At 36.4% G+C, this 26,608-nt stretch overlaps 1 protein-coding gene across 1 annotated transcript; it reads left to right on the top strand.

The window, feature by feature from the left end:
- The first annotated feature begins 1,977 nt into the window (after nt 1–1,977).
- On the top strand, nt 1,978–16,186 carry IBSP (integrin binding sialoprotein). Its single transcript, XM_047857546.1, has 7 exons — nt 1,978–2,041; nt 4,624–4,691; nt 4,773–4,823; nt 4,919–4,996; nt 9,117–9,182; nt 14,520–14,690; nt 15,288–16,186. Exons 2-7 carry the CDS (start codon nt 4,638–4,640, stop codon nt 15,822–15,824), a joined length of 957 nt encoding a protein of 318 aa, XP_047713502.1. The 5' UTR covers nt 1,978–2,041; nt 4,624–4,637; the 3' UTR covers nt 15,825–16,186.
- Nucleotides 16,187–26,608: the final 10,422 nt, after the last annotated feature.

Raw genomic sequence — 26,608 nt, 5'->3', positions numbered from 1 at the left:
TGGTTCATTTTTGGCTGAAAATTGCCCTATTTTTTTAAAATTTTTTTTAACGTTTATTTATTTTTGGGACAGAGAGAGAGACAGAGCATGAACAGGGGAGGGGCAGAGAGAGAGGAAGACACAGAATCGGAAGCAGGCTCCAGGCTCTGAGCCATCAGCCCAGAGCCTGACGCGGGGCTCGAACTCACGGACCGCGAGAGCGTGACCTGAGCTGAAGTCGGACGCTTAACCAACTGAGCCACCCAGGCACCCCGAAATTGCCCTATTTTTAAAAAATGGATTAAATTGAAGCCTCATTGTAGTCAAGTGTTTCACACAGTGGTAAAATCAAGAACAAACCCCCAGTCTTTTCATTCCCAGTTCTCTACTCCTTTCATTATATCATAAGCTGTTAACATCTCACTGAATGATTATAATATACCCATTACTCTGCTAGGTATGATATGAGATATGGTCCCGCCACTCACAAAATTACCCAAGGCATAAATTCGGAAATCATCTTAGGCTTCTCCACTTCTCTTACTTTCACTAAGTCCTATCGATTTTATCTATTTGACATCTCTCTCATTTGTTCCATCCTTTCCACCCCCATGGCCCCTGCTTTAGTTCAGACCTTTGTCACTGACTTCCTGAATCACTAGAAAAGTTTCTTGGAGCCCCACTCCTCCCTAACTATCTTGCTTTCCTCAACCCAGATCTGCCTTGTCAACAAAAGATTTTTCTAAGTTACAAATCTAAATATATTATTTCTCTGCGTTAACCCTTTGATATTTTCTTTTCCACAGTGGAATCCATATTCCTTAGTGCAACCTAGAGTCCCCTCCATCATCTGGTCTTTGTCTATTCAACCACCCTCATCTTCATGACTTCTACTCACTATATTCCAGTTTATTGAATCACTGAAGCCCTCTGAATGTGCCAACAAGGATCTATAGTGATTAAAAGTAGACTCTAGAAATAGACTTGACTTTGATCTCTATATTCTCCCATTTTCTAGCCATGCAACCCAGGACATACCATCTCTGTGCCTCACTTACCTCACTCGTAGAATGGGATAATCTAACTGAATTATTTTCTGTATGTGTGAGGGATGACTGAAATAGCACAGAAATAGCATGAGAGCACTCAGTAAACATTAGACAGTTTTGGTGTAATTATGTTCATTCATTTCTGTATCCTTTAAATCTATTCCTAAGAATGCTTTCCTTTTCTTTATTGATAACCTCTCCCTTATTGATAACCTAGCAAATTCCTATTCTGATCTCTAAATCTTGTAGATATTTTCATTGTTGTGTTTTACAGCTATAAGTCTGTCTCTCTATGAAACTGTGTAAATTTTAGACAGGGACCAGATCTTTTTTATATTTGGCTCTTCATGTCCTAGAACACTGGCTCTCCACTGTCCTGGTTCAGTGGAAAGCTCAATAATTCAAGGTTTGGTAAACTGAACAAAATTTATGGGGTTGTTTTTAATTATATCAATTTTAATTTATGAGTCAAACATATTTTAGAAAAAATATATTGATATTAAAATATTAACTGTTCATCAGCTCCTTCACTTTATTATTTGATTTTTTTACTAAATTAATAATACAGGATTGTATCTGATGACAGTAAGTTTCCTTTCCTTTCAACATACTGAAAACTTGTATGATTATAAAATTTTTAAATGGTTAAATCTTTTGCTATTTATTTTAATTCATATCTAGTGTATTATTATATATATTCAGAACTCAAACTATTCATCTTCATCTTAACCTTCAATTAAATTCCACAATGCAAACCTCTTGGCACTAGAACCACATTTCATGTTTATTTAACTGAGCCCGTGTCTTGAAAAAGTGTTGAAGTTTGGGGGTTTTCTGGTGAGAATCCACATTCTGACATCACTTGCCCCTGACAGTGATTGGCTGTTAGAAGGCAAGGAAGAGTTTATAGCCAGTCACAGTAAGCAAATGAGTGAGTGAGAGAGCAGAGGAAATATTCAATCTGTGTCACTCACTCCTGTGAGCCTGTCTCCTCACTCCAGAACTGCAAAAGGGTAAGATTTAATATGACAACTTCATTTTCTTAAAATCGAACACTCCACATTTTAGATCTCTGGACGTGGCTTTGAATTTTTTTATTTAAATGCTGATGCTGCTGCATTGTATAGAAGGTAATTTGTATGTAATTTAACACTGGCTTCTCATTAAACTAGTACCTCAGATTTTAGATTCTTTCCAAAAGGTTAAATTTATTAACCTATGCATGTAAATAAGTTTTTAATATTGTGCACGTAAACTATAAAACTACTTTCTATCTCTCCATCTCACAAATAACTGTTTCCTCGTTCTGATGTATTCAAGATAAGCTGACTGAAATACTATTTTTCACTTCTAAATCTGCCTCAATGTAGGCAGACTTCTCCATAAATTATGCCTAATCTATACTTCAGTTACATACAATATCTTTTCAATATGTTATATATCTGGTTTCCAAGTGTTAATATCCCGTATCTCTAAAATCAGTATGGAAAAATACATCACACTAGAGAAATAAATAATGCTGGTAGTTTATCATACTCTTCCCAATGAAAACTTATAATTAGATTTTCAAAACTATCCTTTAAGAATGTTTGAATTGTTGTCTGGGTTAGTAGTGGTCACTATAGACGTCTTTGTTTTTTATGAATCATAAAGTAAATACAATGAAATTTATGTAGGCAGCCAATTGCTGCCTACATGAGTCACTTGGTTCTTTTTATACTATTCCTACTATGTTTTCATCTAGTTGTTTTTATGCTTTGTTATGAGAAATTTATGTAATCAAAACCCTGTATACAATTATATATTACTTAAGTTTTAAGTTCTTTACAACATTATAAATATTCCAACTCTTTTCATAAAGCTACAGAGTAATAATCTTCCCACTTGCCGGTGAGTCTGACCATGGGTGACAAAAGTTCGAAGTATTACTTAAGCACCCCAATAGCAATAAAAACATCTTATACAGATAGGCCCCCTTTGGGGCAAAGCCTCTTTATCGTGGTGTGGTCACTAAGAATTTTACTAAAATTAGACAGAACTATGAGGAAGTATATAGGCATCAAAATCAGAAGACCCAGTCTGCCACAAATCGAGTGTGACTTAGGACCCAAGACACCTTCTTCAAGTTAAGTCTTATTCTGTGTAATGTTTTAGTGTCAGATACTCAGTAAGGATGCCATAAATTCTGGCTAATGACAAAATGCAAAATCAAACTTCAGAATACAGAATACATGGATTTCATACATTTTAAATATTACTTTTCCAAAAGTGTTTATGGGGAAATTGCTACCACCATTACATATTGCTTCTAAAATGTTGCCAAAGCTGTCACTCTCACTTAAATTAACTCTCAGTTAAATGTATATGTCAGTGCAAGTGGATGGGTATTAGTAGACTTTCAGCTAAGTTTATTCAACCTCTATTAAAGTAGGATTTTATCAAATAAAATAAAACTAAAGTAGGATATGATTTCACTATCCCTCTCTTTTTACTTATGAGGAATCTATGTAGAAGTGAGATCTCTGTATGACTGCAAACCCCAGGACTGTTTGGGAACTATTCCCATTCTGAGAGTTGCATTTCAGAATCAATCCTTCCATAGCATTGACGTCTCCATGATGTCTATTGCCCTGACCCTGAAGAGCTCTTGATCCATCCTGTGATAGTCTCACGCACTAGTGATGGAAAGCTTAAATGGAGCTGGAGAACAACCTAATTTGAGGAAATTTTCCCCTGATATCCCAAGGTGAAAGTCTGATGAGCTCTTCCCATAGAATCACTCTTAGACATGGCTGTTTGGTGCTACATGTTATGAGAATAGTATTTCACATATTATGGATTTCATACACTGAAAAAAAAAGAAAGTTTTTTTCTCTATGGTAACCACAGGAAAACAGTTCCTATTTCTCATATTAAAAAAAACTCATAGTTCAAAACCCGTTGTACAATCACTGATGTAAAAGCAATCATATAAATGTATTCAATTTTTACTTAGTTTTTAATTATAAACAAAACAGATCATATACTAACAATTCAATTCCTTAGCTGACATTCCTATGTCAATGATATTAGGAAGCCTCTTTGCTCAACGTGAAGTACACTAAGCATTCAAGCCCCTTACAGTAATGAAATGGTCTGCCACTGACAAATCACAGCAGATAGGTTAAAATCAAATATGGAGGGCTCCTAGGTGCCTCTGTCAGTTAAGAAAGAATCTGACTCTTGATATCAGTTCAGGTCATGATCTCACAGTCATGAGACTGAGCCCCCATGTCCCATGAGCTGGGCATTCTCTCTCTCCCTCTCTCTCTGCCCCTCCCCTACTCCTTCTCTCTCTCTCAAAAGAAATAAAATTTAAAATAAATAGGTAGATAGATAGATAAAACCAAATATGGAATTCAAGATTAAACAAAGTCAGTTTTCTACCACTTAAAAACAAAGAGGAACAATTTTGAAATAAAAGCCAGAAATTTGGTCTTAGTCAAAACTGTAACTGGACACAAAAACCAATTAAATAGTTCTTCTAGTATGAGTAAAAAAAAAGTTATACTCTTAGTTTTAATATATATTAACTTTACCACTTCATTAATTCCAGAAGCATTCACCAAAATGAAGACTGCTTTAATTTTGCTCAGCATTTTGGGAATGGCCTGTGCTTTCTCAGTAAGTTCTGTATTAAAAACCTATAGTTATTTCCATTTTTGTCTTTTCATGTATGTAATGATTAAATGTTCTTTTAAACAGATGAAAAATTTGCATCGAAGAGCCAAATTAGAGGATTCTGAAGAAAATGGGGTAATTAATTTTAGCATACTTTCTTGGTCTGACTATACTTACTCTAGATTTATTGCATATTAAACATGAATATATTATTTATTCTGTTTATGCAGGTCTTTAAGTACAGGCCACGATATTACCTTTACAAGAATGCCTACTTTTATCCTCCTCTAAAACGTTTTCCAGTTCAGGTAAGTATAAAAATTAATTTTCTTTCTCACCCATTATAATTTAAAGGTAATCAAACTTAACTACAAAATGCCAAAATTCAACTCTCAATAAAATTCAGCCAGAAAGACTTACTACAAAAAGTTTGTTTTTAATACAAAACAACTTATTCCTAAGTTCTCTTTTAAAGCAGAGATATACACACAGAGAATAAAACCCTTTGGGCCCAGTCTAGAATGATATAATAAAAGCAAATACCTTGGTACATAGAGTTCAGGTATTTTGGCTAACACTGACAAAATGGACAACTTTACCGGTTGTTGACAATTAAGACAGTGATAAGGCCACTAACTGTCATACTATAGTTGAGTCAATACTGTCATACAGCTGTTTTAGACCTAATAATTTAGAGTCCTTTAATTGGTAAGGAAAAAATTGACTTCATAAACAGCAGAGACAATTTAAAATAACATTCGTGATTGCTGAGGATTTTCTGAACCTCTGACCTGTGTTGGTCACTAGAGCAGTATGTCAAGTATTGAAGCTTAGCTATAATGGAAGCATGGTTCAAAAACTGCAGAGGAAAGAGAGAAATTCATGAAGTAAACTAAAAGCTTATGAGAAAAACATCCTTAAAACTTGTAAACAAAAAGGAAAATAACAAATACTAAAAGTAAGAATTTCTCTTTTTATGGGTTACCGGCGAAGAAGGCCTTTGAAAACTGGAGGGTGTGGTATTGATTTAAAATATTTGACAAACCAGAATTGTGCTATTTTTATTACTATACAGTTTGGGTTCAGGGCACCAATTATGCACATCTGACCCAGGATTCCTGGGACACTAAGAGCAGTCAAGATGCTGAAAATGATGCCTCAGCACAGTGGCTTGGCAGAGCATCCTACCATATGTTGGGCTAACCCATTTCCAAATCATACAATGATAGGAAATGATAATCTTAAAGTATTTATAGCACCACAATAATTATGGAATGTGTGTGGCCACAGAAATATGAGCAAAGATGATACAAGAGTTGTGGGTTTTCAGAACTGTCTTCCATTCTTTGGTATACCTCAGGCCCACAAATAAACACTGCTCATTTAAATGTGTGCTTCATTCTCTTTTTTAAACTCAATGGAAATGGTAATAAATTTAAATTTCTGAATAGCTCCTCAATTTTTCTAAAATATCAAATACTTAAGAGATATTCCCAACTATCAATTTTTGTAGAAATATAAATGTGATCCAATTAAAATATCTATAGCGAAAAGATATTAGGAGAGGTTATATTTTTCATTCCTGATAAATTCAAAGTTCAAAGATCTTTAGGTAGATCTTTAATATAAAAAATTTAGAGAAATTATATACAGATAAATTCATCTCAAATAATGTAGAATTTGTAAAATAGTTGTATTTAAAAAGTATCCAATAAAATGTATGCCCTAATCCATCACTCTGACCTAGTATTTATGATCTATTCTCCTACTTTGCAAAGTTTGATTCCCAGAGTTTTCTCCCTTACATGTCTACTTATATATTTTCCATAGCTCTATATTATTTATTCTCTTAAGTCTATCAAGTATTTGGTGCCCAGATTGTCATCACAAAATGCATTGGCTGTACCGGCTTTGAAATTAATGTTTTAATCAAACAAATATGTGTTTATATATAATCGTTTCTAAAATACCAACTTCCATAAAATATGTCATATTAATTTCAAAGCTGTCAACAATCTACCCATTGCTTATCTATCCGCTTAGCTATAGAGATGGAAGTATAAATAAGCTTAATACCCTAAGCATTTTTTTTTTTAATTTATTTTTGGGACAGAGAGAGACAGAGCATGAACGGGGGAGGGGCAGAGAGAGAGGGAGACACAGAATTGGAAACAGGCTCCAGGCTCCGAGCCATCAGCCCAGAGCCTGACGCAGGGCTCGAACTCACGGACCGCGAGATCGTGACCTGGCTGAAGTCGGACGCTTAACCGACTGCGCCACCCAGGCGCCCCCCTAAGCATTTTTAATTGAGGAAACTGTTTCTTTCAGGATTCAAATATTATTTGAATTGTGTGTGAATTCTTAGAGGGCAGAAACTTTATATTTCTTTTATTGGACTTAGCTATCACAGTGCTTGACACAGGGAGACTGCCTATGTTTCCAACTTCATCTCTTACTATCATCCTCATTCTCAAAACAATGTCTGAAATGTAATTTGGGGATTGAATAAATGGGAGTGATAGAAGCTGAAAGGAGTAATGGTAAAATATACATACATACATATATGTGTCATATATATATATTTGACTTCCAGAAGAATATGACTTAGTTACAAACTGGAAATAAAGCATAAATGAAAGAAAGGAAAAAAGAAAATGCCAAGGTTTCAGGGGATTTCATGAAGTTTTAAAATTGTTCTCACTGCAGACACTAACTGAAGAGTGAGTGGTTGGGATAGCAAGAAGGCTAGAGGTGAGGAAACCTATAAAAAGATTCAAACACTCCCACTGAGACAAAATACATTGCAGAAATACGCTGCCCTCTCTATTAACTAACAAACAGAAATAGTTTACATGTGATATTATGTTTTGTTCACCCTCTGGGCTAGGAAAGCACAACCCTTAAGGTCATGGTAGTGGAAGAGCAGATGTAATTATTCTCTTTTCCACCCAAGGTTAGTTATTCTTGGCTCAAGAGGACAAATAATTCTCTTTTCTTGGGTGGATGGCATGGCCACGTGAAGAATGAGCCATACAGGGACAGCCCTGAGCAGGACTGACACACGAGTGCTTCCTCATATCTGATCCCTAATCCTGAGGTTCTTCTGCAGCTCTGTTTTCTAAGACCCACAGTGCTTAATTGGGTCATCAGAATCAAAACTAAGATTTTCAGGGAAGATAATGACAGAATCCTGGGGCACCTGGGTGGCTCAGTCGGTTAAGTCTCAGGTCATGATCTCACAGTTCGTGGGTTCAAGCCCTGCGTTGGGTTCTGTGCTGACAGGTCAGAGCCTGGAGCCTGCTTTGGATTCTGTGTCTCCCTCTCTCCCTGCCCCTCGCCCACTCACGCTCTGACTCTCTCTCAAAACTAAATAAACATTAAAATTTTTTTTTTTAAATGACAGAATCTTAAGTTGGGTATCCATTTATCTACCTGGTGCCATTAGGGGTAGTTGCAGAAAAAGAGGGAAAATTCAATTTATCATTGGAAGATAAAAAGTCTCCTCTGTTTTAAAGTCTCGGTAAGAGATGTTTAGGTTTATATTTCCTCTTAAAAAGTAGCAAAGCTCATTAACTTATAATTACATTTTTATATACAGACTCCTTGGTTTAAAATGTTCTCATTCAATATTGAGCACTTTAGAGGCACGGCACTCTGTAATTTTCCTAAATGAAGTGAATTAATTTTGCTCTTATATAATTTTTACCTCATATATATAAAATCTCATTTATATATAGAGGGAGGCTTATTTTATGGATTAGCTTTAATTAGACTGAAAGATACTAAAAATTATATGCAAATTTAATTTCAAGTCAAATTCTAATTAAAATTCATCAGGAGAGCTCATTATTTAAGAGAATCATTCAGTAACAACTTTTATTTCATAACAACCCTAATCATCATTTCATTTATATTTTATAAAGGAAATAAAACAATGTGATCTGTGTGTTAGTTCATTTGCCTCAAACTGTTGGAGAAATCAAAACAGCTCTGGGCTTGATTCCTTCTCTGTAAAATAAACTGAATCAGATAATCATCTTGTCCTTGCAGACATAGGCAATTCCATGATTCATTGTTCTAGTTTTTATATACAAAATGTTTTAACATATTTCCTATGCTTTTGGGGGTTGAAATGCCTACCTCATTTCATATCTTGATCATTATAAAGCACCTGTTTCTCTCCAACCCCATTTTATATATTCCCAATCTCTTCATATCTTTTTCTCAGATTCACATGAGAACTAAATTCACATGAGAAATAAATCAAGACGGCAATAGTAATTAGTTTGAGTAAATATTTGTGAATATTTTACCTTAATTCAATCAGCAGGAAATCTCCTTTTGTGTTGAATGTATGTGTACCTATATATGTACCCATATATTCATATATGTATGAATTCATATATATATACATATTTTTTTTTTTAGAGCAGTAGTGACTCATCTGAAGAAAACGGAGACGGTGACAGTTCAGAAGAGGAGGAAGAAGAAGAGGTAAGGAATTTCTGCAGGATTTTTCAAAACAAACCAGGCAGCATGAAAACAAATAGGAAACTAGTCTACTGTAGTCTGGACTTAGCAAACAAGCCATTGCCAGTTTACCAACTACCCACAGTCTTCTATTTTGGACAAGGAGAATATTATTTAAATTAGAATAAACTAAAATGACCTGTTTAAAATGCTACTGCATTTGGCGTTCAAGTTACCTATAAGTGGTGCATAAAAACAAAAATGTCTCCATTATAAGTTGGAAGAAATGTACATTCTGATAAAAAGAAAAGGGAGTATCATTTATATTTAGGTGGATAGTGCAGGATAGTAAAAGACAAGTACCTAAACTCAGTGCAATACTTGTTTTAAGGACTGAACTTAAGCCCAACTTACTAAGTGGGTATATATGAAAAGCTAATCTTATATCCTCTACAATATTATTATGATTCATCTGTTTTTCTTGACCCGCCAAGTAGGGTTATTCTTTTAAATGGGAATTTCATATGTCATTTTGTCTAAAAATAAAACTTATGGTCTTACATAAAGGCAAATACTCAAGATGTATAAGTACATATAGTACTACATATTCTATACGTAGTCCTCCATAGGACCTCAAATTAGTGTAGTTCACAGCTAAAATTCATCTGTATACCTTGGAAATTGTGCTAACCTGTTTATAACTGACACTCTTGCTCAAGAAAACGTACTAATTAGGTACATTTTCCTGGATAGTCAATTATAGCTATCCACTGCTTTGGGGACCTTCTAAATTCAGGTATTCTTAAGTGCTATTTATGAAGGGGCAATGACAGTCAAAAATGGATCATGGATAAACATCTGCTATCTTGAAAACAAAATGGTATGGGAACTTTAAAAGTGACAAATAATTAGTTTGATTTTATTTTTTTAACCATAAAAGTATCATTTCCAGTACTATAATTTACCCTAATAGCTTAAGGGAAGACCTTACAAGAATACCAAGCCAGTACCAGGAAAAATGCCACCTACTAAATCCCACAAAATTTTGCCAGGAGTTCCATATAGTAATCTTACACAAGAACTAAGCTGGGGTAATCTATTTAACTACAGCTCTTTGCTGTACGGTGATCACAAAATTGCTTTGCCAGGTAGATTTCCCAATTAGACTGCATACCTTTTGGCAATGGTTCTTCATTTGTTACGATGGAGGTTGAGGATAGAGGACAGTAAGGTTTAAAAACTATGATGAAGTCACACATGCTCAAAATTTTGTCAACAATCTCTGAACATTTACTATCCTCCCAAAACTTACCTGCAAACTCCTAATGACCCAGAGGGCAAGAGACCATAGGTTTCATATCCAGTTTGGGGAAAAACAGACTGTATCCTCCTTATAGCTCCTCACACTGCTTAGCACAGTTTCTTCTACGATATACGGTGCCCAAAAAATATTTGTGGTTTAGTTTTGAAAACTTCAGAGGAATAAATACTCCAAACATCATTCATTAAAAGTGATCATAGAAAAGCAAATACATAAATCTGAAGGCTTCTATCATGAAGAGATTCTAGAACTTCCTTTTTCCCCATTTCTTCCCTAAAATTTCATTGGCAATTCAGGTTAAATACATAGTTTCCAGGAATGGTATTCACATTAGAGGGTGCTTAGGCATATTTTCTATTTGATGATGATCACAGTTTTTTTTTTCCATTTCTAAACTATTCAGCCTCACTTTTTAAAAAAACTTTATAAAAATATAATATATACAACAAAATTATCATATGGATACAGATCGTTGAAATTTCAGAAATTGAACAGTTTCAAAAAGCACCCATATCAAAAAGCAGCATATGCTCTGTGTTCCATTTTACTCATTAACCAAACCCACCAAAAGCAACTGTTATTTTGAATCCTAACAGTTTGCACCCATTTTTGCATATTATAAAAATGGAATCATATATCATATACTCTTTTTTTGCGTGGCGTCTTCTACTCCCAACTTCAAAAGTTAATCCATATCGTTCTACAGCTCTAAGTCATTCATTCTCATTGTGAGTATCTTATGAAGTGAATATACCACAATGTATTATGCTTTTGTTGATGGGCCTTTGGGGCAGTTTCCAAGTTTGGGCTATCCCAAAGAGAGCTGCTATGAACATTCTAGTACTCCTTCTGGTGAACACACGCATTTATTTCTGGAGGCCAAAAGGTATGCATATGTTCAGCCTAAGTAGATGTAACCAAAGCAAATGCACTGTGATCTCCCTCTATTAGTATATCAGTTACTCCACGTTCTCACCAACAGTTGTCTTTCAGCCATTTTAGCCAGTCTAGTGGGTTAATAACAGTTTTAAAACATTAATACTAATTTTTCTATTCAAAAAGATATTTGAAGCTTAATACCCATCAACAGACTGACCTGTTTTCCTTCTTAATTCACTGCAACAGCATATCCTTAAAGAAAGTATCTATCACGGGAATCTACCCCCAAAACCAAGAGCACACTGTACACACTGTATATTAGCCAATTTGACAATAAATTATATTTAAAAAAAAAAAGAAAGTATCTAGAAAAGAAAGGGCATTGTAGGAGAAAATGTAGAACTTCATGATTTGAGAGTCTGAATCTTTACTCATGACCTTGCCACTAGTGAACCACCATCTATTTGACCTCATGTGAGTCATTTATCTCATTGGACCTCAGGTTTTTCACGTGTAAAAAGATGGTACAGGACCCAAATTATATGTTCTACTCTAAGAATCTTTCCTCTTCCTGCCCTGAAAGATTTAGTCTGTTGAAATAAAGCATAAACATGAATAAATAAACAGTATGGTGTTTGTGGGATATTTGACACAATTGGCTTAAAGACTGTTTAGGGGTGGACTCTAGTAGCCCCAAGAGTTTACTGAAACATCGGATTTACAAATTTGATGAAACGAACACATTCTTCTTTAGCCACTCTGTTTTAGTAATAAGGCAAGCTAAACCTGGGTTGTGTTTATTTTTTTTCTTTATATAAACGTTTTTTTCTTCTACCACTTTGTTTTAAAATCTGTGCATTATCTTTTTTTAAGTGTTTATTTAAATTCCAATTAGTTAATATACAGAGTAGTATCAGTTTCAGGTATATAATATACTGATTCAATACTTCCATACAACACCAGATGCTCATTACAAGTGCACTCCTTAATCTCAGTCACCTATATAACCCATCCCCTCACCAATCTCTCCTCTGGTAATCATCAGTTTCTTCTCTATGGTTAAGAGTCTGTTTCTTGGGTTGCCTCTCTCTCTCTTTTTTTCCCCCCTGTGCTGGTTTGTTTCTGAAATTCAACATATGAGTGAAATCATATGATATTTGTCTTTCTCTGACTGACTTATTTCAGTTGGCATAATACTCTCTAGCTCCATTCATATTATTGCAAATGGCAAGATTTGATTCTTTTTCATAGCTGAGTGTGTGTGTGTGTGTGTGTGTGTGTGTGCGCACATCACATATTCTTTATCCATGTTTTAAAGTCTTAAAACTTATCTTAATGTCATCATCTAAAGAGATTAGATACACTGAAATGAATTCAATCTTCCAGTACTTATTTAAAGTAAATAAACTCTCGGGGCGCCTGGGTGGCACAGTCGGTTCAGCATCCGACTTCAGCCAGGTCACGATCTCGCGGTCCGTGAGTTCGAGCCCCGCGTCGGGCTCTGGGCTGATGGCTCGGAGCCTGGAGCCTGTTTCTGAATCTGTGTCTCCCTCTCTCTCTGCCCCTCCCCCATTCATGCTCTGTCTCTCTCTGTCCCAAAAATAAATAAACGTTGAAAAAAAAAATTTAAAGTAAATAAACTCTCTGTATGAATTCCTGACTTTTTTTTAATGTTTATTTATTTTTGAGAGAGAGAGAGAGAGAGAGAGAGAGAGAGAGAGAGAGAGAGAATCCGAAGTAGGCTCCAGGCTCTGAGCTGTCAGCACAGAGCCTGTGTGCGGCTCGAACCCACGAACTGTGAGATCATGACCTGAGCTGAAGTTGGATGCTTAACTGACTGAGCCACCCAGGCTCCCCTGAATCCCTGACTTTTAATATTAGCTATGAATCACATCGGGAGATTAACTCAATTAACAAATAACTGCCTAACAACATAAAGGCAAAGAATAAAATGTTCAATAAGGTTATATAGTAAGATTAGTAAGATTATAATAAACATTCATTTGAGGAGTGTTAATTTTTTTAAAAAATCATGCAATAACATAATATAACCACTAAAAATTTCTTGGAGTGTTTAGTTTCTTCACTGCACAGAAAAATTGATTGTGTGTCAAATGTCCAAAATCTTCTGAATACTGCATACAACACAAAATTGGCTTATATACTGCCAGATAAATTCTGAATTAAATATGGTTCTTTTCTCTAAATACACTTGAAAGCAAATGAAATATATTCGCTTCTTTTTGGTAGTAAATAAGAAATGCAATCAATTTGTTTGAAGAGGGGGATTTCCATAAAAATTCCTTTCTGAAAAAATATCCTAGGTGTAGTGTGAACAATTCACATAAATCCTCTTCCTCAACAAAAACATCATAGTGCATTAGAAAGGGCTGGGTTTTTTTGTTTTTTTATTAGAAAGATACAGCTTCTTCATGCATAAGACCTTAAGCAAGTTATTTAGCTTTTCTGAGCTCACTTTCCCTTTCCAATTTTTTTTTAATGTTTGTTTATTATTGAGAGACAGAGAGAGACAGAACATGAGCAGGGGAGGGGCAGAGAGAGAGGGAGACACAGAATCTGAAGCAGGCTCCAGACTCTGAGCTGTCAGCACAGAGCCCGACGCGGGGCTCAAACTCACAAACTGTGAGATCGTGACCTAAGCCAAAGTTGGACACTTAACTGACTGAGCCACCCAGGCGTCCCTCACTTTCCCTTCCTAAAGAGAACAATAATCCTACCTTACAAGGCTGCTATAAGGAATAACAGGTATAAGTTCTCAGCTTATTTGTCAGCAAATGTAAGCATTTATTTACTACCATGTTATAATAGTATTGGTAAGACTTTAAGAGCCTAAAGCCTGTAGAATAAAATACCATGTAGTCAGATATGCTGAAATTATTACACAAAAACATTTTTGAATTGATAAAATAGAATACAGAAATATCTAAAACAGACTATAGTCAGGTAAGTAGAACGAAATAACTCTGAGTTGAGTTCTAAGAAGTGAGAAGTGCAAATGTCATAAGAGGAAGCAGAATTGTTAACATTAGGTGATGAGCTGGCTGAGGAATATATTTTTCTCAGTAATGGCTCATGACTCCAGTAAATTTTGAGTTTTCTTCCAACTAACTAACTTTTCTTGCTCTGGATATTTTTACCAGGAAGCTTCAAATGAAGAAGAAAACAATGAAGAGAATGCAAATTCTGATGAAAATGAAGATGAAGAATCTGAGGCTGAGAACACCACCCTTTCTGCTACACCTGGCTATGGAGAGGAGACCACACCTGGAACAGGGAACATAGGTTTAGCTGCAATCCAACTTCCCAAAAAGGTAATAATTCCTCAAAAATGTTAAATATGATTTCATTTCTTTACTGAAATCTAAGGTTAGCTTGACACTATACACAGGTGTTCTACATTACCTTCATTAACTCATTGAAAAAGCAAGAGCAGGTTCAATTTCCCTGTTTACAAGTAAGGAAATATCTTTTCCCAGGCAAATTCTCTTCCCATGTTATTACACTGACTTTCCACATTATAACAGAAGACTAAGGGCAAGCATCTTGGCAATGGATAAAAAGTCCTGAAAGATGCCACTGCATTTCAGGGAAGAGGATTCCAAGACAGACAAAGTGAATAGCAAAGCTATGGGAAGCATCTCCCACAAGGAAAGCTTATTTATCAAGTACATTTTCTCTATCAAAACCCAATGACGAAAGTACTAATTCTGAATTTCTAAAACACCCATCAAAGGTACTAGTTCTGAATTTTTAAAACACTCACCAATTCTTTTGTAAGTTAAACTGGCTTCAATTCAAAAATACATCTGAAACAAGGCTGTAGGTACAGCCTGTGTTGGATGAAATAATGGTCTTAAGTTTTTATATTTTCACACCAAATCTGGATCCTTTTAAACTTTTCCTTATAGGCTGGGGATATAAAAAAGGCTACAAAAGAGGAGGAAAGTGATGAAGAAGAAGAGGAAGATGAAGAAAATGAAGAAACTGAAAAAGTGGATGAAAATGAACAAGGCATAAACAGCACCAGCACCAACAGCACAGAGGTAGAAAATGGCAATGGCAGCAGTGATGGAAACACTGGAGAAGAAGGTGAAGAAGAAAGTGTCACTGAAGTCAATGCAGAAGGAACCACAATGGCTGGAAGGCAGGACAATGGTGGCTCCACGACTACAACCTCTCCAAATGGTGGATTTCAACCTACAACCCCACCACCAGAGCTCTATGGGACCACCATCCGACCATCTAGGGAAGCCACCACCACTGGATATGAGGAAGAGTATGAACAAACAGGCACCAATGAATATGACAATGGATATGAAGTCTATGAAAACGAGAATGGAGAACCTCGTGGCGATAATTACCGAGCCTATGAGGATGAGTACAGCTACTATAAAGGGCGCAGCTACGACAGCTATGATGGTCAAGATTACTACTACCACCAGTGAAAGTCCAGCCTTGGATGAATTCATTCATTCTGGCATTTTGTGTGGCTACCATTTTCAAAGTTCAACTCAGGAAGGTGCAATACAACAAATGTGCATATTATAATGTGGAATGGTGCTACTGTTCCAAAGCAATTTTCTGTAATTGCTTCTGCGAGTAATGGGCTTCTTGTTGCTTTTCCCTGGTATGTTATTGAAGGGTTATTATAAATGAGGGCCATTTATCAAGTGGTAAACCAATCGATGAGATTGAGTTCAATTAAATGTTTGGAGGTTGTAGTTCTATAAATATTTTTAACATATTTGCACTATTAATTGCTAAAACATACTTTTCACGCAAGAAGTGCTTCTATGTATTGGCATTAATGACACTATAAACAAAATATGTAGTTCTTTAATCACACTGCCTATCCAACTCTGTATATTGTGTTTAATTATCATCTTCATGTATTTTTATGTGACCTTTATGTATATTCTACCTATGGGTTTTATCATAAATAAAAAATGCAATCTTCCATATCATAATTACGGAATAAATGAGAGATTCAGAACTGAAAAATATGAGACCAGTGGGGAATAACTGAGCTAAAGGATAAAAGCTTATTTCTACTATGCTTTAAAACTCAGAAGAACTAGAAGTATTCTATCATGGATAAATCAACATAACTAATATTCTGACATGCTTGCGGGCATGGTCAACCATACACATCAGGAGAAGAAATGGCTTTTATTAGAGTTGCCAGATTTAACAAAAATATAGGGTGCCTGGTTAAATTTGAATTTCAGATAACAATGAAAAACTCCTTAGTAGAAGTAAGTATGCTTCGTGCACGATTTGACCTCTGTGAACTATTTGGGACATATTTATACTAAATAAATCATTATTTATCTAAAATTCAAATTTAATGGAATATCATGTTTAGTATCTGGCAACCCTACTCCTATTTGATTTAGGTTTTAAATGGGGTAGGGAATGGATGCAGTAGAAAACTCTCTCTCTCTCTCTCTCTCTCTCTCTCTCTCTCTCTCACACACACACACACACACACACACACACACACACACACACACATATGCACACATCCACATACAAACACATACACACACACACACACCAAAGAGGGCTGGTATGCAAAGCCTTAACTACAATTCATACTTTAAACCTGAAAGCAAATATACTGAAGAAAAGTTGATAATGGTAAGGAGTAAGAATACAAACATCATTCATCTTTTTATTTATTCACTTATAAGATGCACTGAACACCTGTTATTGGACCAGATAATGTTTAGACATTGGGCATATGGAAATGAAGAATCCAGCCCTCAAAGTGACTTTAGTCTGATAGCTAACAGTTATAAGGCATTACATGCATCAACTAATTGTCTCTTTTTTCTTTAAAAAAAATTTTTTAATGTTTATTTTTTGAGAGAGAGACAGAGCATGAGCAGGGGAGGGGCAGAGAGAGAGGGAGACACAGAATCTGAAGCAGACACAGAATCTGAAGCAGGTTCCAGGCTCTGAGCTGTCAGCACAGAGCCCAATGCAGGGCTTGAACTCATGAACTGCAAGATCATGACCTGAGGCAAAGATGAACACTTAACCAACTGAGCCACCCAGGTGCTCCTCCTAACTCTTTATTTTGAAAAATTCTAAGCCTTTAGAAAAATTGGAAAGCTAATACATGAACAGCCTTATTATAACTTTCACCTAGATTAATCAATGGTTAAAACATTTTGCTATATTTACATTAGCTCTTTCTATTTCTGTGTGCCTTTCTTCATTATACAAACTTCTCTGCCAAACCATTAAAGGGTTTAACATCATGATGCTTCACTCCTACATACTTCAGCATTTAGTATAAAAATAAGAAATTCTCCTAGACAGCCACAATACCATTCTCATTCTCAGGAAACTAAACACTGCTATGAGAGCATTTTGTAATATACAGACCATATTCAAATTTTCCCAATTATTTTAATAATATCATTGATTATTAACTCAGTTAATCCTCACAAAACTCTATCAGGTAGGTATGTTTGTTCTCCCCCATTTTATTGATGAAGGAACTGAGGCACAAAGAGAGACACAGAAACAGCTTGCACAAGGTCACAAGTCACAAAGCTGAGGGTAAAACAAAGCAGACTTGCTTTAGAATTTTTGCTCTTTACCATTATGTTACACTTATTAGTGTGTTTATCAGTAATGGATGTTGAGCTATAAGTGAGCAGGAAATCTCTAATGATGAGAACACTGCTGAAATATGAGCTTTGTTCTATATCACAATTATCTTAGAACCAGCCATGTTTTATGACTTGAGCCCTAAAGAATGTTTTCAAAGCAAGGATCTTCACACATTTTTGGCATGTTTTTAGACAGACAGCTTGGTATTGTGGAAAGTGCATGAGCTCTAGAGTTAGATGGGCTTGAATAACGGTGTTATTGAGAGTAAATTAATATCCTTCTCTAGACTTCCTCACCTCATCTCCCACACATGGAGTATACTCAGTAGGTTGCTGTTCAGAGTCCAACATGTTAATGAAGTACTCAGGATCATCATCTCTCTCCTCTCCACTCCCCATCCTTTCTCCATCTTAACACCTAGGTACATCTGACTGTTATAGACTTACCTGGTCTTTTAGAACATTTTTTTTCTTACCCTAATGCATCTTTGTAAGCAAAAGCTTTTTAAATTTTTTTTTCAATGTTCATTTATTTCTGAGACAGAGACAGAGCATTAGTGGGGGAGCGGCAGAGAGAGAGGGAGACACAAAATCAGAAGCAGGCTCCAGGCTGTCAGCACAGAGTCCAACACGGGGCTCAAACTCACAAACCGTGAGATCATGACCTGAGCTGAAGTCGGTCGCTCAACTGACTGAGCCACCCAGGCGCCCCTGTAAGCAAAAGCTTTTGATGAGAGTGACTCCTTGGAACAGTGGAAACAGTGTAATCAATACTTCTTATTAGACAATATACGTAATTTTTCCTATTTGTGACTTATTGTCACAAACTACCTCAATATATCAATAGAATCATCCACTCTTAGAGTTGGAAAGGATCTTTGAAATCTGTGAATTTTATTTACCAATATGCCAAAGTTATTCATTTTTTATAGCAAAATTGGTTAATCTTTTCCTTTATGGTTTCTCACTTTGCTTCTGACATATGTAATGGGGGTGTCTGCTCCATCCTCTTCTACCTCAGGGATTTGAGCTAGCCCACTTTAATGCCACCACTGCCCCAAACATCGAAGAGTTTCCTTTAGACTAGTAGGGGATTTTTCACTCCGAGAAGGCAGCAGAGGAAAGATTCACAGCCTAGCCCAGACACCAACATGAGTGTGTATTCATATGGTGAGGCCTACAGACAACTAAGTACCCAGGGCCTAGATGAAGGCAATATGGTGTTCCTGGATGAAGACCAGGGGGTAGGCTGATGACAGCTGTGATTTACCATGGCTCCTAGGCATCCCAACAATGCCCCTTTACAGTAGTTCTCTCAGTAATATCATGCAAAATTTTCTTCATGGAAGGTCCCCTCTTCAATGTTTCCTGCTTAGGATCACAGTAGAGTTCCCACCTCCTTCTGCCACCCTAACTAGCTAGCCTCCCTGGCCTCTTGCTTCAAATTCCCTTCACCTTCCCACCAATAGCTCTATTTTCTGTATTCCCTGATAGTACCTATTTGGTGGTCCATCTGACAGATGATGAAAATCCAAATTATTAGGAAAAAGGGGGAACATTTTTATTCCTCCCAGGGAAAGACCATCCTTCCCCTGAGAAACAGTCAAATGACCCCTCTAAATAGAGAAAAGATATAAAGTTAAATAAGTTATGCTTGTATTTGAGGGAAAAATCAAGTTGTATATTTATAATCTCCTATCCACAAAAAAATTATTTTGCTGTTGTTAAAATGTAGAAACCAGTCTGTCGCAGTGGCAAAGCTCATAGATGACCATAATATCTGTTCTCCTTTCTCTGAGTAAGAGAACCCAGGTTTTTAAGCTGGACCTGTGGCTACAGAGTAAATTCCAATTTCTTTCACTCTCATTGGAGCTACATGTGGTTATTCAAGTTCTGGCCAATACCTTGGATGTGTACAATTTCTTGGTTGTCTCCCTAAAGAGAAGTATTATTCTCTTCCCCTTTCTCCAAATTCTCTCTTCTACTAGCGAAATTCAACAATGATGGTGAGTCATCTATGACAGTGTGCATGAAGCAATAATCCACAGATGGCCAGGTAACGAGATAGAAAAGTCTACACCATACCAACCCTGGACATCTAATTCTACAAATAAACTGTTTTCTTTTAGCCTCTATGATTATGGATCTCTGTTATTTACATGCAAATTACATCCTAACTCAGTAGTTCTCAAAGTATAGTCATCAGACCAGCGCCTCAGCATCAGAAATGCAATTATGCAGCACCACACAAGACCGACTCAATGAAAAGTTCTGGGAGTGGACAGGTGATTCTTATACACCTCAAAGTTTGAGAACCACTATTTTGATTAATATAGTAGCTAATGCTTATTATACACTTACTGTGTGCAAGTTCTATTCTAAGCATTTTACATATATTACCTCACTTAATTCTCACAATTACTAAAAATCTACTACATTTTAAAGGTAAGGAAATGGAGTTACAGAGACATTTGGTAACTTGCCTGAGATGATGCAGCTGGTGAGTGGAGGAAAAGAAACTGCTCCAAGGTCCACATCCCATATCTCTCTCACAGCTTCTAAGGTCACCCTGTTAAGATAAGTGAATTTAACTGGGAATCAGAAGACTCAGTTTTAGATAAGAGTACATATAACAAACCTAATGATGTTTTTACTCCTTTGTCTTTTGGGGTTAATAAGAACATGTAATTTTACAGGTTTCACATCACGGTCAGGTGATCAAAGAAGGATCTCTTTGAGAACAGAGATTGTTCATAAATAAGGAAAATATCCTTTCATGTTGTTGTGAAAATAGGACAACACTTTGTCCCTTGTCATGCTGTCAGGCACTCCTTCCAAAGGCAGTGTGATTCGTAACAGGGCCATGAGGATCTCAGCTACAGCTACTAGGTTTGCATGTCACGGTTCCATGGATTCAGCCAGAAGGAAGATAATGACTTCAAACAGAGTCAAACAGTTTATTACTTTTACAGAGAGCAAAAGCAGGATCATCAAAGTATCAGATCTCTGTATTTCTCATCCCATAGGATGACACTGAACCAGCGTGGTCAGATGACAAACAACATCAGTAGTAGGTCATTCTGCTGTTGAGAAGCCACTCTCACCTATGGCCAAGCAGAGAGACTTACAAACAAATCTGCAGTTGAGCCCCAAAGGGTGAGAGGCTGAAAGTCCTATGCTCAACTGGAACTATGGAAATGGATGAGAAATGGCCTTCTGACCAACTCCCACTAGTTGGAAAGGTGGGAGAGGAACTGCTTCCAGCATTTCTGCACCAGGCTGCTCATTGTTCCTTGCTCTAGGAGGAATCACAGGGCACCGGGCCAACATTCAGGTAGACTGCAGTCAACCCTTGCCCACGTGGTCCATATGGAGACATGCCAGGTTGTCAGGAAGTGGCCACAGAGCTCTTCCCCTACACACCTCTTCTAGAACCCAAGGTTAGGGAGGCTTATGAGTTTCTTGGACCATTTTAAAAAGGCCGGCCACACAGGGGAATTTGGATAAGCTTACAAAGGCCATGAAGAAGATTACTTCTGCAAGATGATGCCTGGCAGACATGTGGGCCCTCACCAGGCAATGGTATGCTGAAAGTGTTCTCAGCATAGGCCACACTTTGGGGGTGGACGGTCTATGGTTACTCGTGTGGCCAGAAGGCAGCTGCTTCTTCGAGATGACTCTGTCCCTCTCCCTGTGGTCATTCTAGGTCCCATTCCCTCATTTCAAGTCCTCCTTATTTCCTTCATCATGATGCCTCAGTCAATATCCTCCCCAGCTGGCAGTCAGGTAATCCATATTTAATCTGTGGGAGCACTGAATATCATGCATGCCCTGTTTTCAATTTATTATTGTGACTTATTCTACACCCTGTTTCTTTCATGGCTGACCCTGTTGATTTTCTACTACATTTTCTTCTCTTCACAAAATTCTCACCTTACAGAACTAAAGCTTTGCTTTCAAAACAAAATAATTGTTTCTAGAAGCTTCAAGAGCCACTCTCTTTCTCTTTTTTCTTTTTCTTTCTCTTTCATTCATTCATTCAAGAAACTATTCCTAAAATGAAAAAAAAAAAAACTTTGACTTTCTTTCCATTTGGATTCCTTTCATTAAAAAAACAAAAACAAAAACAAAAAAACAACATAAAAGCAAACAAATAAAAATAAACCGAGTCTATACCTAGGCAAAGTGAATCTCTCTGAATGACCAAGAGAAGAAATAACTAAAGTGGGAGAAAGGCAGAAAAAGGTAAACACACTTTTTTGAAAAGGATAATCTAATGTCAGGAAATAGGAGTCTCACTTTAAAAAAGGAATCAATACTAGTTAAAGGGAAACCATGAAGCAATCATTCAGACCTTTTGTTTATCCACGTGCAAATATTTGTAAAAATTTTCTGTCCTTCTATCTTTAAACTATTCAGTGGGTTAAAAACTCATTAACTGTTTTTGTTGGTCTAAGAATAAAAGCTTCCAGGCAAATTACTCTGTTTTTTCTCAGGTTTCTCCCCTTGAATTTTATGACTCCGAGAGCCAAAAACGTAAGACCCCCATCAGGGTATACAGAACTTGTCTTATCTCTTTTTAAAATATAAATTCAACCTTCACTATTTTAGTCAGGGGTCAATAAATTTTCTGTAAATAGAAGTCAGTAAGCCTTTTCTGTAAAGGACCAGATAGTATTTTTGTAGTCCCTATGGTTTCTGTCACAACCACTCAAATCTGCCATTGTAGCAATAGTAGCCAGAGATGTATGTGAACAAACAGGCATGGCTGTGTTCCAATAAAACCTTATTTGTGGTGATGGAACAGATTTGGCTCACAGCCCATAGATTGCTGACTCCTATTTTACATGATTATATAAGTCATAACCATGAAGAACTGTTTAATTTTAAAATTTAGCTACTGTTAATCACTTAGGCTACAAACAAACTTAGTGAATTCACTATTTTTTTTTTTTAACTTGAGGTTTGGTCTTTTATTTCAAACTCTATTTTAAAAATTCAGTAAACTTTCTGGTGCTTGACCCAGCAATCTGTGAGTTGTCTCCTTTGTGCAGCTACTAAACAAAATGCTTCTGACAGTTCCTGAATCTAAATACATCAAGAAGTATTATCTTTGATAAAAAAAATATTTAAAGATAATTTTTTTTTTCACTATACTATTTTTTGAAAGTTTGTGGCAGATTATCAGCTATGTCTCATCCCTTAGCTGAAGGAAAGCTGGATTTTTATTCTAGCTGTAGGACAGTAATGAAAAATCAACAGCACAATGTAAACCATGACTTATGCTGTATAGAATGGGTTATCATCAATTCTAATACAGTGATGGTTAATTCTGAGTCAACAGGAGTGCCCAAATGAAACTTTATTTCTAGGTGTGTCTGTGAGGGTATTTGCTGATGAGATTATCATCAGCTAATCTAAAATGAGATCTACGGAGGTGGATGCAGTAAAGTAGATTGTCTTCTTCAATGGGTAGGCATCATCCAACCCATTGAGGGCCAGAATAGAACAAAACGCAGAGGAAGAAGAAATTTGCAGCTTTTGTGTCTTACCTGGCTTCTTGAATTGGGATATCTGCCTTCTCCTGCTATCTGCTCCCCTAGTTTGCAGGGTTTCAGACGAAATGAATGCATTTTGAATGTTCAGTACCTACACTGTTATCAGAGACTGACGCAGGCACGCTGTATTCTCCAAAAATGGTTCTAATACTATCACTCATTCTACAAGCTCATCTGCAGTGTGACATTGTCACTTCTCTACATCAAGGCACAGAAACTACTTCTGTACTCCCTTGCATCTCATGGCTTTGATCAATACAATGACAAGGACTCCAAAACAATTCTAGTATTAGCTCACAAAACTAGCCTAACAACTTCTGCTTTCTGCTCTTGAGACCCTGGAACTCATGAAATATAAGAAAGAGGAGGCCTCCTGAGAGAGAACAGAATATAAGAGAATGTAAACTGCATGGCAATTTTTATTCTTAGGTCAACAAAATCAGTTAATGAGTTTTTAGCCCACTGAGTATTTTAAAGTACTGAGCCACCATGTAAGAAGTCTAGCTTATTCTACCAGAAAGAGGTCATATGATGAAATATTAAGGCACCATCTTGGATGGGCAGCTTAGTCAAGTCTCTGGATACTTTGGATAAGATGTTACACTATTATGATAGGAAAAGATTCAATTCAGTAGGCAGAGAGGGAAAGAGGGAAAGACCTTAGGACCTGAGGTCCCTGGGTAGGGAAAAACACTTACTTTGGAACAATAATGGGAGTGTCTGACCAAAGCAAACCTCCTCAGGAGGAATGTTCCTCTTAAGAATATAATAGACACCACTTACTCCCCCTCAGCTTTCCCTCAGGAATTTGACAAAAGACCGAACTAAAAATATTAGTAGACCATAAAACATATGACCCACAAGGAATGATATGGCCATAGGCCATCCCTCGTACAATGGAATCGGGCCAATCAGGAATTGACAACCCAGCACCCAGAGCTATCAAGCCAATAAGGGTAGGACCTGAGAAAGAACAAGGGGTGGGAAGGAAGGGAGGGCTGACCAGAACCTTATAAAACAACGACTCTTGCCTACTGCCACAGGCATTCATTTTTGAATGCCCCCTCTCTGTAAAGAGACCTTTTGTACTATTCTTACTTTCTGATCTTATACTCTAATAAACTTTTGCCTGCTGCTTATTTTGTGTCCACTTCTTCATTCTTTGAAGCAGCGAGACAAGGAACCCCAAGTATTGAGGTAAAAAAAAAAAAAAATCTTGCAACACTTTCCCCTCTCTGAACGTTCCAAATGAGAAATTCCAAGTGAGGACCTCATAGCTAAGCCAAATCACCATACAGAACCTTGAATGAAAATAATATAGTGGTGTTTTAAACCATTACGTTTTGGGGCGACTGGGTGGCTCAGTCGGTTAAGCAGCCGACTTCAGCTCAGATCATGATCTCGTGGTCCGTGAGTTCAAGCCCCGCGTAGGGCTCTGTGCTGACACCTCAGAGCCTGGAGCCTGTTTCAGATTCTGTGTATCCCTCTCTCTGACCCTCCTCCGTTCATGCTCTCTCTCTGTCTCAAAAATAAATAAACGTTAAAAAAAATTTAATAAGCCATTACGTTTTGAGGTGCTTTTTTTCATAGTAATAGATAACTGGAACAGGAGCTGACGAACAGAAAATCTGGGTTCATGAGAATCAAGAAAGTCATGAGAGAAGAGCTAAAATAACACATGCAAATAAACACAAAGTTTAAAACTAAAAATTGAGAAGACTAGATATGCTCCAATTTGGTAAAAAAAAAAAAAAAAAAAAAAAAAAAATTAGTACGTGTCCAATGAAATGAGTAGCTGGCAAATGTTGCCATGTTCTGTCTCTTAAGAAGATTCTTAGTCTGGAAAAACAGAGTGGCAACCTCTGAAAAACATTATTTTCAGAATGAGAGATATTCCCCCCCTTGAGGTAACACAACAAAGTTTTACAGGCACTTCCAGCAATGTCACCATGTCCTGAAGGAAAAGGCTGGTATCATTATAATTACATTTTAACTACATCCTCTGAGTTACATTTTAAGGTGTAATAAGACATCTTTCTAATATAAAAATAAAAGTAAATTATATTGACATGTCTTCTCTTTGCTAGTAATAGCTGAATGAGTAAACAAAGCCTAGAGAAAGGAACACAGCCCGCTTCACGCTGTCCTGTGACCCTCTGTGGTTCCATATCTGGCTGAAATTTTTATGTACTTCTGTTGAAATTCTCAAATACTGAGAGAAAAAAAATAAAAACTAAAAATAAAAATAATTTTAGGGTAGATGAGAAAGTTGGTTGTAAGTGATATTTTAGAAAAAGTGACCTTTTTTTAAACAGGATGAATATTGATATACACATGAATGAACATATTTAAAACAGAAACATTTTCTTCTGCTAAACACAGGGTAAGACTCCCAGCACACCCATTCTGAACTCTATTCTGAAGATCAAGGGGGATTAAATACTTCTATGAAAAGCTTAAAGCCTTGACAAATCTTTAAGGGTCTATCTATATGCTTAAAAAGGAAATTACTCAACAAGAGCCCCTCTTTTCTAATCACAACACCGTAATGACTCCCCCACTGATTCTGGAGGTGTAATGTATATTTGCTGTGTACATAAGTTAGGAAATAAAGAATTACTATATGTACATTCCTCTGTCTCTATGATATATATGAATATAATACAGATCATATATATATTATATATTATATATTATATATTATATATTATATATTATATATTATATATATAACTATATATATAATATATATATATATATAAAAATATAATATATATTGACTTCTAACTGCCTATGATACAGAGAAATGTGTTGCAGAATAGTGTTAAAAATAAGTTGGGGACCAAGATCCCAGAAGGTAAAACCATTTCCTATAATATTAATTATATATATATTTATGTATATATAAATAAAGACAATTGAGCCTAGAGCACAAATACAGGGAAGATAGGTGTAACATTCCAGAATACATGGGAGGACAAAACAACAAACAAAACAATTAAAACCTTACTCCTGGGTAAGGGTCCCATAGCTGGAACCGACAGCGTA

Source organism: Prionailurus viverrinus, chromosome B1, assembly GCF_022837055.1.
Source record: "Prionailurus viverrinus isolate Anna chromosome B1, UM_Priviv_1.0, whole genome shotgun sequence".
NCBI classification, from domain to species: Eukaryota; Metazoa; Chordata; class Mammalia; order Carnivora; family Felidae; genus Prionailurus; species Prionailurus viverrinus.
This window is presented reverse-complemented; position numbering and strand designations above follow the sequence as displayed.